Below are 14,605 nucleotides of genomic sequence, written 5' to 3' on the forward strand. Positions count from 1 at the left end.
TAATTGAAACAACAAAATAAGGCAGACGACTCTCTGAGGTACCTTCAACCCTCTGCCTGCCTGGCATGAGCTGCAGAACCACCACCTCAAGCCAAAACAGGACATTTATTCCCCTCGAATTCACCCAAATTCGTTGATTTCTGATTTATTTTCACCAGGAGGTCCTTGGTTTTTGACCTCGAGGTTTTCTTTTGATTTGGACCAGGGCAGCAGGTCCCAGGAGTTCATTTCATGGCACCCATCTTAGCGCAGGGCCAGGGCAGTGATGCTCTCAATGCTGGAGCTGGTTCAGCATCCCAGGCTGTCTCTGCAAGTGGAAGGTCTGGGGATGGTGGGGGATTTCCCGTCTGAAATCCCTTTGTGCTTCAGCCTTCACAGATAAAACCAGACAGTAAAATGCCCCGGTTTCTGCCAGGTGGAAATTCCCAGTCGGCTGGAAGCGGCCCCAGCAGGGCGCCATGGGGACAGGCCGGATCCTGGCAACCCAGGCAGGTATTTTGCCTCTGGCTGCAGCGGCAGAGGGAAGTGAAGGCAATCCCCCTTCCTCCCCTCCTCTGCCCTGCTGTGGGTCACAGCAGAGAGAGGAGCCCCAGCGTGGCCCCAACCAGCTCTCCCCCAGCTCTACCTCATCAAGTGCTGTACAGAGAGGGGGGAAGGAAAAGCCTCTGTGGGGCTGACCGCTGTGAAGGGAAGAGATGGTTTTCTTCACAGAGGCCTGCAAGGGGTATAGCTGGGCAGGGGCAACAGGGTGTGCAGCGTGGAATGCTGTGCAGCATGGCAGGGTGTGCAACAGAGCACAGTGTGCAGCGTGGTCAGGCATGCTGCACGGATGGTCATGCAGTGTGGCTGGACATGCAGTGTGGCTGAACATGCAGCATGGCTGGACATGCAGCGTGGCTGGACGTGCAGTGTGGCTGGACGTGCAATGTGGATGGATGTGCAATGTGGATGGACGTGCAGCGTGGCTGGATGTGCAGTGTGGCTGGATGTGCAGTGTGGCTGGATGTGCAATGTGGCTGGACGTGCAGCGTGGCTGGACGTGCAGTGTGGCTGGATGTGCAGTGTGGCTGGATGTGCAATGTGGCTGGATGTGCAGCGTGGCTGGACGTGCAGTGTGGCTGGATGCGCAGTGTGGATGGATGCGCATGGACATGCAGCGTGGCTGGACGTGCAGTGTGGCTGGATGTGCAGAGTGGCTGGACGCGCAGTGTGGCTGGATGTGCAGTGTGGCTGGACGTGCAGCGTGGCTGGACGTGCAGTGTGGCTGGATGTGCAATGGGCTGGATGTGCAGCGTGGCTGGACGTGCAGTGTGGCTGGATGCGCAGTGTGGATGGATGTGCATGGACGTGCAGTGTGGCTGGACGTGCAGCATGGCTGGATGTGCAGTGTGGCTGGATGTGCAATGTGGCTGGATGTGCAGCGTGGCTGGACGTGCAGCGTGGCTGGACGTGCAGTGTGGCTAGATGTGCAATGTGGCTGGATGTGCAGCGTGGCTGGACGTGCAGTGTGGCTGGATGCGCAGTGTGGCTGGATGTGCAGCACGGATGGACATGCAGCGTGGCTGGACGTGCAGCATGGCTGGACGTGCAGTGTGGCTGGATGTGCAGCGTGGCTGGACGTGCAGTGTGGCTGGATGCGCAGTGTGGATGGATGTGCAATGTGGATGGACATGCAGCGTGGCTGGACGTGCAGCATGGCTGGACGTGCAATGTGGCTGGACGTGCAGCGTGGCTGGACGTGCAGTGTGGCTGGACGTGCAGTGTGGATGGATGTGCAGTGTGGCTGGACGTGCAGTGTGGCTGGATGCGCAGTGTGGATGGATGTGCAATGTGGATGGACCTGCAGCGTGGCTGGACGTGCAGCGTGGCTGGACGTGCAGTGTGGCTGGATGTGCAGCGTGGCTGGATGTGCATTGTGGCTGGATGTGCAATGTGGCTGGACGTGCAGCGTGGCTGGACGTGCAGTGTGGCTGGATGTGCAGTGTGGATGGACATGCAGAGTGGCTGGATGTGCAATGTGGCTGGATGTGCAGCATGGCTCGACGTGCAGTGTGGCTGGATGTGCAGTGTGGCCCCCCCTCTGCAGCAGCTTGCACAAGGCTCAGAGGCAGAACACCCCAAATACTTGCTGGAGACAGTTTCGAATGCAAGACCAGGGTCAGGTTGCACATGGCAAGCTCCTGCCCATGGCAGTGCTTGGGCTGAGGCTGGATGTTGGAGCTGGGAGCCAAGCGGGACCAGTACCAGGACTCTCTGCCAGGCAGACACGTGAGCAGGGAACAGGCAGAGCTCTCGTCCATCAACAAACAGGGCCAAGATGCTGAAAACCTCCATGGACATCACCTCCTGTCCCCACAGCAGGGCAACACCGTGCAACTCTCTGCTCTGAGCAGCGACGTGACCCTTCTAGGGATGAAATAACTCACACCCTGAACCCTGCTCATGCTGTCAGGCAGCTCTTCGCTCACACACGCTGGGCCTCCCAGGCGCATGTGAATCTGCAGCACTTCCTTCTCTGCACAGCGGGACCATCCCAGTTCAGCCCAGAGCACCAGCTAACCTGCCTTACTGGTGGTGGTAAGCAGGGAGAAGCTTCCCTCCACCTGGGATGTGGCTGCTGGGTTTTTCCCTGTGGTAACCTAAGGTCTGTTGAAACTATTTGTTAGCACAAGCACAGCAAACCGCTCGGAAACAGAAAGCCCAGCCGAGCCCTGCGAGGTTTCACCGGGGGCTGATGGGAGCTGCACTCCAACACGTCGTCCTGTTCCTGTTCCCTCTTTGAAACCTCTTCCCCAAATGGAGCCGGGTGGCCTCACTGCGATGCCACCATAGCCACCGGGCCTCTCCCTCCATGCCCCATCCTAGGGGAAAACACAGCCATGCCAGAGGGATTGACACCCCTTGGGAGGATTTTCCACAAGAAAAACCTAATTTACCCCTGTGGCTGCCCAGGGAAAGGTCTCCCTGAGTTTTTTATGCCAGGCATCCCAGGTTACACCCCTGCTGCGTGCCAGGATGCCTTGGTGGAGGAGACGTGGGTATCACATGAGGTCTGCCACCACTGCAATGTGAAGCACAAGCAAGGCTTTGCACGAAAGGTTCCCAGCTCCGTCTAACCCTCATGAGTAATAACTCTGCCAGGGAAAAAGCAAAATGATTCAGACATCGCTTTCCCAGCCCCCAGCGCCTGGAAGAGCCTTTATGCTGAACATTAATAATAGCTAAGCACGAAGGCATGGAAACGCAGAGCCTGGGGACAGTGGCACTTGTGGCCCTGTGCACCAGACCCTTGCACACCCATGTGTCTCATTAGTGTGTGTGAAGCACCACTGGCAAAGGTGAGGGTGATATCCCATGCATATCACCACCATGCACCGTGTCTGCATCCCTGCCTGTCCTTTGAGATGCTGTGCAGCCCCTGTCCCCTGCAGTACTGCCACCGCCTGCTGCCCCACACGTCCCCTGCTCTCCACTGCTCCCCAGGCACATACACAGCAAGGTCCCTTGCAGCTCTTCCTGCTCTGACTCTCACCTATGCCCTTACAGACAAGGTTGTGAGCTGTAAACCAGGGCTGCAGACTCCAGCCCGAAGGATGATCTGCATCCCGATGCTGCCGTTCCCTGCCCGGCACCAGCAAACTCTCAAGCGCCTGGGTTTGGCTCCAGCTATGAGGATCTCTCATCACAGCACCACAGAGGTGAACTCACAGCATCCCCCTGGCCTTTGCCATGCGGCTGATGCCAGCAGGAGCGATGGTGGGGACGGGGCTGTTCTTGGGGTGTTCCTGTGCCCTGGCAAGTCCCAATGTCATGCCTTCCTTGGGCTTCCTCCAGCTCAAAGGAGGGGTATGTGATGGATGCAGTGGGACACTGCACTGGCTGTCCCTCATCCAACAGATCTCGGGGCTCCAATGGCCACCTTGTCCTTGTGCTGGGCCCAGATGGAGGTAGAGGACACTCTCTTGAAGTATTGCCCTGCTTATGAAGCCACCAGACACCCCAGGCTCAGGCCCAGCCACCAGTGCTGACCTCTCCCCACCTCCTTGCCCTATCGCTGGTGCCTTGTCCAGCGCAGTCCCAAGGCACACAACCATCCTTCCCTGCCTGCTGCCTGTCACCAGCTCCTCATCACCCTGGGACAGTCCAAGCCCCACACAGCACTTCCAAGACTCCCAAGTCCATTGCAATCCATGCCCATAGGGTCAGACATCCCCTGGACGTCCTTGTCCCGCGGGACCCGACAGTAGGGCCACTCTTTCCATCTGGGAGAGGTGGGGCAGTTACCCAGCCATGGCTGTGTTAGCGGAAGCGGTGTGTCCCGCTGGGACCAGGCACCCCCGGCTGCATCGAACCCCAGCACAGGGCTCTTGCATCACCCCCTGGTCTGCAGAGCTCCCGGCTCCGGCTCCCCCCATGTGCCCCCGAGCACGGTGCCGGTGAGCGCAGGCAGGAACCGCCCCGCCGCTGGGCAAACATTGACGCCGGCAGGAGATAGCAGAGCCCGGGCACCTCCCGGCACCCGGCCATGGTGCCCCAAACTCCTCACCCAGCACGGCGGCAGCAACACGCCATGGGCCCGCTGCCCCTTTCCTGCACCCTCTCCTTGGCTCTCCTCCATCTCCCCAGCATCCAAGCGTCCCCCCCAGAGCGGGCAGAGGCTCTCACCTTGGCGAGGGCACCGGAGTCACCGTTGTCCCTTCGGGCCAGCCCCGCTGCTGCGCTGCCGGTGCGGAGGGTGCCCCGATGGGTGCGTGTCCCACGGGTTGGTATTGGTGCTGAAACCACTCCTCCCCGGTGCCTGCTTCCGGAAAGGGCTCGCTATGGGTGCCCCCGACGCCGGGACTAGGAGGCAGGAGGTGAGGAAGGCCGGGGACCCCTCACCTCGCCTTCCCCACCTCGGTCCCGCGGGCGGGTCGGAGCAGGCCTTGGGATCGGTCAGGAATCTGGGCAGGGAGCCCAAGGCAGCCGCGTTCCGGCTGGTCCCGCTCGTACCTGGGGGGAGCTGGCTGGCTGCCCGCTGCAGGGCCCCCCCCACCAGAACCATGGGTCAGGGGGGGCCGCCCCGGCACCGCGGAAGATCCCGAAGCAGGAAGAAGGAGAACGGTGCCAAGAGGCGGCCGGGTCACGGGGCACCGCCACATCCCCGGGGCACAGCAATACCTCCCTGCGCCTGGGGTGCACTGGGCCCCCCTTCAGTGCTTGCTTTAAGGCTCCTCCGAGGACCCCTCTACAGCTGGACACTGAGGTTGGCCACACAGACCCCCAGAAGACCTGACCCCGACCGCAGGGCTCTGATGGAATGGTTTGGGCAGCACTGGGGGCTTCTGTGGGCTGAGGAAGAGCTGGAGGAGGAGGGGAGCAATGGGGTGCATGCCATGTACTCAGCCCCACAGCATGCACTGGGGCAGCTGCCGTCCCGGATGTATGGTGGAGGTGGCACTCCCGTGCCGAGTGGGAATGGGGAAGTGGTGGGGTGAAGCTGGCTGGGCAGTTACTCAAACCCCTGGCAGGAGCATGCAGGGTCCTGGGGAGCTGCAGCCCCCCCTGGATCCCATCATCCGTTGCTCAGCAGGTCCCTGCTGTGTCACCCCATCAATGGCTGCACCCTCATCACACAGCCTCATCACCGGCACAGTGGGGTCCCCCACTGCGTGGCATCCCCTGACTCGGAAGGGGGTTCAGAGACAGGTCTCACACAGTCTCCTTCCCATCCCTTCCTCCTCCATTCAGCTCCCTCTCTTCCCTGCTGCCCCTAAATTAACCCTCCCTCTATGCATGATGCCTGGGAGACACTGGTGCTACACCAGGCACAACCTGCTACAGCCGCTGGAGCACAGCTAGAGCATCCCTGTGCAGCTAGGCACGGACCTCCCTGCACCCCAAAAGGTGCCGGGAGAAGAGGCATAGAGACAAAAAGCTTCTGGGTACGAGCAAGACCCTCTGAGGCACCAGGAGAGGTTTGGATGGACATGGGTCAAGCACTTGTCACCCTCTTCCCAGCCCAGCTGAGCCACCGGCGGTGCCGGAGCTCCCTCAGCAGCTCTCCCACACACTGAGAGCAGCTCTGACAGCCTGCGCCCACTCTCCTGCCCGGAGCCAGCCGAGCTATTCAAAAGCTGAAATGCAGTCAAGGGGATGAATGGAGCTACCTCCGCATGCCTCGGGTGGGATGGCATCTCCTGGCAAGGGGCAGGGGGAGGCATGGTGGACAGTGGACAGCTGGAGTGGGGAGAAAGCACCAGCTCCAGGGACCCCGCTATTTGCTGCTGTGGCTTCATGTCTGCCCTGCACACCCTTTCCTCCGCACCCCTTTCCCTCTTCATCCCCTTGTCCTAGTCCAGTCTCATCCACGTACTCCCAAGGAGATGCCTGGGCTCTACACAAGTTTGGGAGAGACCCTGGCACGCTGCTTCCATGCCCTGGCCAGCACAGCCCCCAGGGAGCAGGGCATCCTTTCCCACCTGCTAATCCCTGCCAAAAACTAACCCAAGAGCCCCCCGGAGCCCCCAGCGGATTCATCCCCGTGACTTACAGGAAAGCTGGTTGAACAGTCTGCTGAGCCATCCCATGCTCCTGCACTGAGGGTGAGCTCGTAGCTACGAAACGCTCGAGAGAAACAGGTTTCCCCCCGCCTCCCCCCTTCCATAAACCACCCTCTTCATTGGCACAGAGAGAAGCGATAAAATCTGACGGGATTTATTAATAGCACCTCTCCTATCACTAGGGAGCGGTGCTTCTGGAACGGCTTTGAGCATCCCAGTGTGGGGCTGCTGGAGGGAGGAGAGCAACAACTTACTTTTGCCAGGGAGCAGGGCTGGGGCCGGAGCCGGAGGGTCGGGGAGATGGAGGAGGGCACCAGCTGCAGCTCCGGAGCCACCAGCAGACGTTTAGGAGCACCACGAAGGAGCAGAGGAAGTTTTGTCACGCAGGAGTCACACCGAAGAAGTGGGGAGGCGACGCCAGGAGAGGAGGCTGAGGATGTCCTTCGAGCCAGGAGGGTTGGATGGAGCGGTCCCCACTCACTCCAAGCAGGTAGAGGGATGCTGCAGGTTATTGCTGCCACCTTGAGGCCGGCCAACCTGAGCTCCTCTGTCCCCCCCTACAGCACCCCAAGGATGTGGGGCTCCCCTGCCCCCCACAACCTATAGCAAGTTCCAGCCAAGCAGTAACTGTATTATTTACTTTGATAAGTGGAGCCAGTTTTCATTGGCACAGGTTGCCCAGAGAAAGCTGTGGCTGCCCCATCCCTGGCAGTGTTCAAGGCCAGGTTGGAGGGGGCTTGAAGCAACCTAGTCTAGTGGAAGGTGTCCCTCTCTATGGCAGGAGGCTGGAATTAGATCTCTAAGGTCCCTTCCAACCCAAACCATCTTAGGATTCTATCGTTATCAACCTTGTTTTCACTTAGAGGGGATGAATAATTTTTTACCCAAGTGGCTCAGGCCCCAAACCCCTGAAAAGAGCAGGAGTCAGGGCGGGTGGGTGTCTGCTATGGGCAGCGATGAGGAGACCACAGGCCATGGCAGCACAGGGTGTTGGAGCAAGATTCAGATGCTGGAGAGAGATTCATGGTTCTCAAGTGTTCTTTCAGGAGCTGTCAGTAGGAGCTGGGACCTCATAGGAATATCACCGCCCATGTGAGCATGGGGGGTCCACAGTGTGGGTGCTCCCTGCCAGCACCCCAGCTCTCCTCAGCCCTCGTGAGTGGGAGGGTCAGGCTCTCAGGTTTGGAAGCGGTTGGGGAATCAGGACGTGAGGATTAGCAGGAAAGCACCCGCCATGGTGCTGGATTTGCTCTTCTTTTGCCATCTGGCAGTCCCTGGTGAGGAGACTGCATGTCCCACTGTGTCCCGGAGCACTTTCACCTCTTGCACATCCAAAGGGGCCACACAGGCAGTGGGCAGGGCCAGCTGGGATATCTGAGAAGCCCATAGGGTCCTCCACAAATTATCTACGGGCATATCTCTGCTCATTGACCCCGACTCAGGCCATGTCTGCAGACCCTGGGCTGTCCTTCCTCACCCAGACCAGCCATCCCCCTCCTGGTGCCTCAGTCCAGCCACAATGGGTTCACTCAGCCCTGCAGAGCCAAGATCCTGGCAGGGGCTTGAAGCAGCCCCAAAACCCATCCCCAACACCCCACTTTTCTGTCAGGTTCCTGTCCCAGAGAAAATAAGTGCCCCATAAAAGGGGCTGCCTGGGCTCCAGGTTGGATGTGAAGCAGCTGATGCAGACCTGGAGAGGAGGACCTGCTCCATGAGGGTGATGGATGAGGCTAAGATGATCACGTCTGGCCACCTCCGGGCAGCAGGACCTCTTTTCCTCCATCCAGAGCTACTGGTGGTCACCACTGCAGGGCTGGGAGGCAGCCATGAAGCCCAGAGGAAGAGATTTCCAGCTTCAGCACGGCCAGGAATGCCCGCCTCCGGGCTGTGGGAACTGGTGGCATTGCTTGTGCTGTTGCCATGGGGTTGCCATGGTATTTTGTATTTGCTGTTGTCATGGAGATAAGAGGAGGTTAGGAGTAGGGGCTGATGCCAGGGCTAACAGGATGTACCCCAGGCCCCACACAAAGGAGTTAGAGGCCTGAATGACCTATGGTTCCCTATTTTGTTTGGTTTAACTTACTGGTTCCATGACACCCACTAGCACCACAGGAGGGGTCGGGCCACTGCTACTCCATGCCTGGTTGAAGGACCATGTGCTCTTGAACACCATGGCAATGGAAGCAAGGGGAGCACTGCCAAGAAAAGTCACTGTGACAGCTCCTAAGTGGGGTGGGAATTGCACTAAAAAACCCTTGAGATGAGTTGGCCTAACCATCTCCCATCCTTACCTTCAGGTGCCCCTGGCCAGTGAGAACCCTTGCAATGGGAGTTGTGGGATGGCCTTGAAGTGGAGGTGGGTAGCCCAGAGGGATCATCCCAGCCCACTCCCCACAAATATGCATCACAAACATGGCCTGTACCATAGGAGGTTTTGGGGAGACTCAGGTGTCCCTTTGACAGTGTATAAGCCAGCAAGCAACTGGACACTGTGAGGGATGGCAGGAAAAGAACACAAGAAGGTCGGAGCAGTGTGCTTAGTGTCACCCCAGCCTCTCCTCGCCTCGGGAGGTCTCCCTGGCCTCCCCGATTGACCCCCTGTTGTGTAGAGCTTCTGGAGCAGATGCTGGAAGTCCATGTTAATGATGGAGGAGTGGAAATTGGTGTTGCTGATCTTGACGGCAACCCTGAGCCTTTGGGTCCTCTGCATGCTCGTGCTGCCCTGTGCCACTGGCTTGTTGGCTGCAGTGTGTGTGAGCACCCTCATGTCCTGTTGGCCCAAGTGCAAGTACAAGGTAGGTGTCCACCCTGGTACCACCCCAAGCCCTCCCAGGGCAGGGTTAGCCCAGGACAAGGCCCATCCGTGGGGTGCTGGGAGGGAGCAGTGAACAGTGGCTGCTGCCCACCCAAGCCAGGCCCCTGCTCCAGAGCCACAGAGCAGCTTCTGCTCAGGCACCAGGCTTGCGGCCATGGACACTCCTGTGCCCATGACTCCGCTTACCCTTCCCAGGGTCCTGTTTGCCATGCAGGGGCCCTCCTGGCTCATCGGAGACACCCCACAATAACCCCAGGCACTCTTTCTGGGAGCAGGGAACCTTTGCCAGGAAGTGGAGTTGGAAAAGCTGAGGAGGAAGAACCCAGTAGGTGAGCAACCCCATCCCAGAGCTGCGCCGGCTCTGCAGGGGCTCCTAGCCCAGAGATACCGTTGCACCAGGAGGCCCCGCAAAGGCTGCCATTGCTCATTCTCCCTCTGCCTCCTCCTTTCCCAGGAGCCTTCATCGTGAGGGATGGCACCAGGGGTCTAAGGAGAACCTGAAGGCTAAGTAAGCAAAGCCCTTCCCTTTGCGGGGGCAGCCCCATACTGGACCCCTGTCTGGGGAACCCCACATGTGGGTCCCTCTGACCGTGCAATTGCCAGGGGACGCAACAGGTGGGCAAGGGCAGGACCCAGCACAGAACCAGGTCTTGGGGTCAGCCCTGATCCCCTGAAGAAGCCGAGGAAGGGAAGAGCTTGGGGGGCAAGGGAAGAGGCTGGTGGCTTGGGAGGGCCAGGGAAAAGCTCTGCAGAGATGCCAGGTCTCCAGGGCACTGCTGCTGCTGACACCCACTGCACCCCTTCCTGCAGAGCCCACTGGTGGCCCTTGTGCCCCTCTCTGTGCTCAACCTCTGGCTGCCAAGTGCCTGGCCCCTTGCTCTTCATCTCATGCTGCTGGGCTGGACTTGTCCTGAGCATCCCCACGACCCCACCTGAGCCAGAGCACCCCAGGGTGAGCTGGAGCTCACCAAGCCACTCAGGAGAAGGCAGAGAGAAGATGCTGGGCCCCACAGCCAGCCATTATTCCCCCCACAGAACCCATGCTGGGGATGCTGCCCCTGCAAGGGGACACCAGTACAGGACAGGATCCACGGATGAAGGTGGAGATCTTGGTGCAGAGCTCCTCAGGAACCAGCCTTCCATTGCCAGATCCCTGGTGGAGTCCCTGAACTTCACCCAAATCTACCTTGACCTGCTGGATGAGCTGCAGAATATTCTGGATAGCGGTGCCCTGGGGATGGCGAGGACTTGCAGGCATCATTCTTCGACCTCAATGACCAGGGGACACTGGCAGCACACTCAAGACCGGCCAGGCAGAATGCAGGGGCTCCGCAGCACACCCAAGGGGGCAATACCAGCAGTGCTACCCTCCCCAGCGTGGACCCCACATTGTGCCAGCGCCTGTGGGCATGGGCACCCTCCCCTCCGGCCCTGGCCTGGCTGCACAGAGCTGCCATGGAGCCCCTGCCCTCTGTGGACTACAATGGCCTGGACCAGGGGCTCAGGGTGCAGTGCTTCAGGGAGCTCTAGGCCAAACTGAAGAAGAGCGTGCAAAGCAGCATTTTGGCCAGCTCAGGGGGCTCAGCACCCACAGGCACCACGGATGGGGAGCAGGCAATGCCATCCAAGCTCCGGTATCAGCCTGTCAATCAGTTCAATGCCAGGCCAGTGAACCTGTGAGAAGCTCAGAGAGAGCAGGTGGAGCTGTCGTGGGCAGGGTGAGCACAGCACAGAATCACAGGATACCTAGAGTTGGAAAGCACCTTAAGATCATCCAGTTCCACCCCCCCTGCCATGGGCAGGGATGCCTCACAACAGACCATATTGCCCAACGCTCTGTCCAACCTGGCCTTGAGCACTGCCAGGGATGAGCATTTACCACTTCTCTGGGCAACTCGTTCCAGTGCCTCACCACCTTCACAATAAAGAACTTCTTCCTTATACCCAACCTGAACTTCCTCTCTTTAAGTTTTAACCCATCACCCCTTGTCCTATCACTACAGTCCCTAATGAAGAGTCCCTCTCCACCATCCTTGTAGGCCCCCTTCAGATACTGGAAGGCTGCTATGAGGTCTCCACACAGCCTTCTCTTCTCCAGGCTGAACAGCCCCAACTTTCTCAGCCTATCTTCATATGGGAGGTGCTCCAGTCCCCTGATCATCCTTGTGGCCTCCTCTGGACTTGTTCCAACAGTTCCATGTCCTTTTTATGCTGAGGGCACCAGAACTGCACACAATACTCCAAGTGAGGTCTCACAAGAGCAGAGTAGAGGGGCAGGATCACCTCCTTCGACCTGCTGGTCACGCTCCTTTTGATGCAGCCCAGGATACGGTTGGCTTTCTGGGCTGCAAGTGCACACTGAAGCTGGCTCATGTTCATTTTCTCATTGACCAACACCCCCAAGTCCTTCTCCTCAGGGCTGCTCTGAATCTCTTCTCTGCCCAATCTGTAGCTGTGCCTGGGACTGCTCCAACCCAGGTGCAGAACCTTGCACTTGGCGTGGTTAAACTTCATGAGGTTGGCATCAACCCACCTCTGAGTTATGTCAAGGTCCCTCTGGATGGCATTCCTTCCCTCCAGCGTTATCAACTGACCCACAGTGTTGTTGGCATACTTGGTGAGGGCACATCAATCCCACTCTCCATGTCGACAACAAAGATGTTGAACAGGATCAGGCCCAACACCAACCCCTGAGAGACACCACTCGTTATCCGTCTTTAGTTGGACATTGAGCAATTGACCACAACTCTCAAGTGTATGGCCATCCAACCAGTTTTTTATCCACCAGGTGGTCCATTGTGGAGGCAGTGTTCTCACAGGAGAAAGGATAATTGGTACATAAACTCTGAATAATCCTGAAAGATACAGCAAGACCATGAGAGGCCCAAGGAAGCTTAAGCAAGCAAGATAAGAAGAAGCTGGAATTCACTGAGTTATGAGAACTGTGGACTGTTGGCAAGCTTTCGAGGTCAAGTTCCCACACCTGTGCTTAACCAATTATATGTTAGTCACTTCAAGACATGTATCCAATCATAATATGCCAAATCACTGTAAGTGCATGTAAGAAATACTATAAAAGGCATGGATTTTGTGCAAATAAAGCTCAGCTCTTGATTACATTAATCGGTGTGCTGTCCCCTGATCTTCCGCAGTCCACCCCTCAGATTTTCATCTCCAATTTAGAAACAAGGATGTGGTGTGGGAAAAGCATGGAGGGAGGGATGTGGACAGAACAGGACTGTCTTGGGCAGCCATCAAAGCTGTGGTGTTCAGGTGTTTCTGTACAGTGATATAGTGTAGCCTGGGAGCATTGGGATGGAGGTGAGGGATGTGATGGCTTCTCCCTGACTTCTGGTTTGGATGGGGCTCTGAAATGGGACTGACACTAAAGTGTTGACTCCCTGCAAGGTGTTGTCCCTCTGGCCCCTCTGGAGATGGATGGTCAAGCTGACAGCCACAGGGTTTCTGTGTGCACTGAGCCAGGAGACCATCAACCTCCTCAGCCGCCCCTCTGCCTGGAGGCAGTGCTTCCTGTGCACACGCAGTACTGCTGGGAGGGAAAGCAAGTGGAGATGCAGGATCCGGCACAGATCCAGGAGGAGGCACAGGGCCCCGATGTGTGGAAGGGGCCAAGGAAGGTGGAATCCTGAAGGGCTTGCAGGGGGAGAGGGTTAATGCCAGGGAAGTCCGGGAGATGCCCATGCCACAGCTCAAGGGTAGCCCTTTGCTCAGGGCCCCTGTTTGCACCTCAGGGCCCCCCTCTGCCCCCAGCCTGGGGCTCTGAGGAGCCTCCCTACCCCGGGGGTCCTGCTGGGGGACAAACGGAGCCCTGGTGTCCCTCCTTGCCTCCCTTCTCTCTTCAAGAGTAGCCAAGAAGAGCCTTGGCTCTGCTGGGCCACCCCCCATAGAGAACAGAGAAGTCACTGTGTCTTCCCTGTTCGAAGCAGCCCAGAGTTCCAGCAGTGGCTGCCCAAGACCTGCAGAAGGTACAGGTGAGGTGCATGTGGGCATGTGTCTGTTTTGGGGCCAGGGAGATGGTGGACCTCAGTAAGGAAGTCCAGGAGCTGCTGGACTATTTTAGACCCCCTGATGACAGCCTGGCTCAGGTTGCAGAAATGTCCCTCCTGCAGGTGCCACCAGCACCACCAGTGGCTGCAGGACCTTGCTGCCTGCCTGCCTGCCCCCATCCTGCCCAGAGGGGAAAGCAGAGGCCAGGCTGGTTTGTTCCCTGCACAGCCCAGGACCAAGGAGTCCTCGAGTGCCTTGTGCTCTGCTAGGATGGTCACCTCTGGAGGCCCTCAGCAGCAGAGATCCCCGAAGAGCAGCCATGAGCACTTTCCTCAGGAATGCAAGACCTACGTGGATAACTCATGGTGAAACTAGGCCTTTACCAGAGTAAACCAGTAACATCCTTAAAACATGCCTGAGAGCTCTTTATTTATTGAATGAACAGGTGGGCAATGCCCTCCACGGCTACAAGGGTATCAGGGACAGTGCTGGCAGGGGGACATAGGCACTGGGGCTGTTCTGTGCCTCGTCCCCTCCCTGAGAGGGGCTGGCATGTAACCCCAGCTATCCCAGAGCCCTGCTTCCTCCTCATTTCTGGGCTCCGAGACTTGCAGCTTGAGAGCCCCACAGTAACCACCGGGCACCTCTCCATTCATCATCACTCATCCCCAGTGAGGGATGCACAGCCTTGGGATTGATGTCATCCTCCCGCCTCACTTCTCTAGGACTAAAGCCATGAGTGGACCCCCAGAGGAGGAACGCAAGAGGAGGCCCAGCAGCAGCAGAGAAGTCCCTTGAGGATGCTGGAAGTCTGCTTGGAGAAGTGCACAGGGAACCCCTATTTTCCCAGTCCAAATGCCTTCCACCAGCAATGGGGCCCTATGGGCTTTTCTGGAGATCATCACTGTTGTGGTTTAAACCCAGTCAGGTAACTCGTTCACTCACTTCCCCCCCTTTCTTGCCCTCCCCCTGCTCCCGGAGGGACAGAGAGGAGAATCAAAAAGAATGCAACTCCCACGGGTTGAGATAAGAACAGTTTAGTAACTAAGGTATAACACAAATCACTACTGCTACCACCAATGATAATAATGATAAAGGAAATAACAAGGGAAGAGAATACAACACCTCAGCACCAGCCGACCGATAACTTGCCCCCCCCAGCCCCGACCAAGCACCAACTGATACCTCCTCCAACCCTGCAGTCTCCCAGCCCTTCCGGCTAACTCCCAGTTACATCCTG

General features: G+C 58.1%; 1 protein-coding gene and 1 long non-coding RNA gene across 7 annotated transcripts in view; one reads left to right on the plus strand and one right to left on the minus strand.

The window, feature by feature from the left end:
* Positions 1-6,913, minus strand: part of PTK2B (protein tyrosine kinase 2 beta) — a 28,623-nt gene extending 21,710 nt beyond the window's left edge. For 4 of the 6 annotated variants that reach the window (XM_057427571.1, XM_057427570.1, XM_057427566.1 and 1 more), the window contains exon 1: positions 6,533-6,653. In XM_057427571.1, coding sequence (XP_057283554.1) covers positions 6,533-6,569 — 37 coding nt within the window. In that variant the 5' untranslated portion in view covers positions 6,570-6,653. Of the gene's footprint in view, positions 1-4,665; positions 5,007-6,532; positions 6,654-6,796 lie in introns of those variants that run through there. The other 2 variants (XM_057427569.1, XM_057427567.1) reach the window with 2 other exon arrangements.
* Positions 6,914-8,980: 2,067 nt separating this feature from the next.
* On the plus strand, positions 8,981-9,679 carry LOC130609027 (uncharacterized). Its single transcript, XR_008974701.1, has 3 exons — positions 8,981-9,064; positions 9,152-9,337; positions 9,633-9,679. It is a non-coding gene; the product is annotated as an uncharacterized LOC130609027 (long non-coding RNA).
* Positions 9,680-14,605: the final 4,926 nt, after the last annotated feature.

The sequence above is a fragment of the Pezoporus wallicus genome, unplaced genomic scaffold (assembly GCF_028554395.1).
Source record: "Pezoporus wallicus isolate ANWC-B61680 ecotype Strahan unplaced genomic scaffold, APGP_CSIRO_Pwel_v1 contig_6464, whole genome shotgun sequence".
In the NCBI taxonomy this organism is placed as follows: domain Eukaryota; kingdom Metazoa; phylum Chordata; class Aves; order Psittaciformes; family Psittacidae; genus Pezoporus; species Pezoporus wallicus.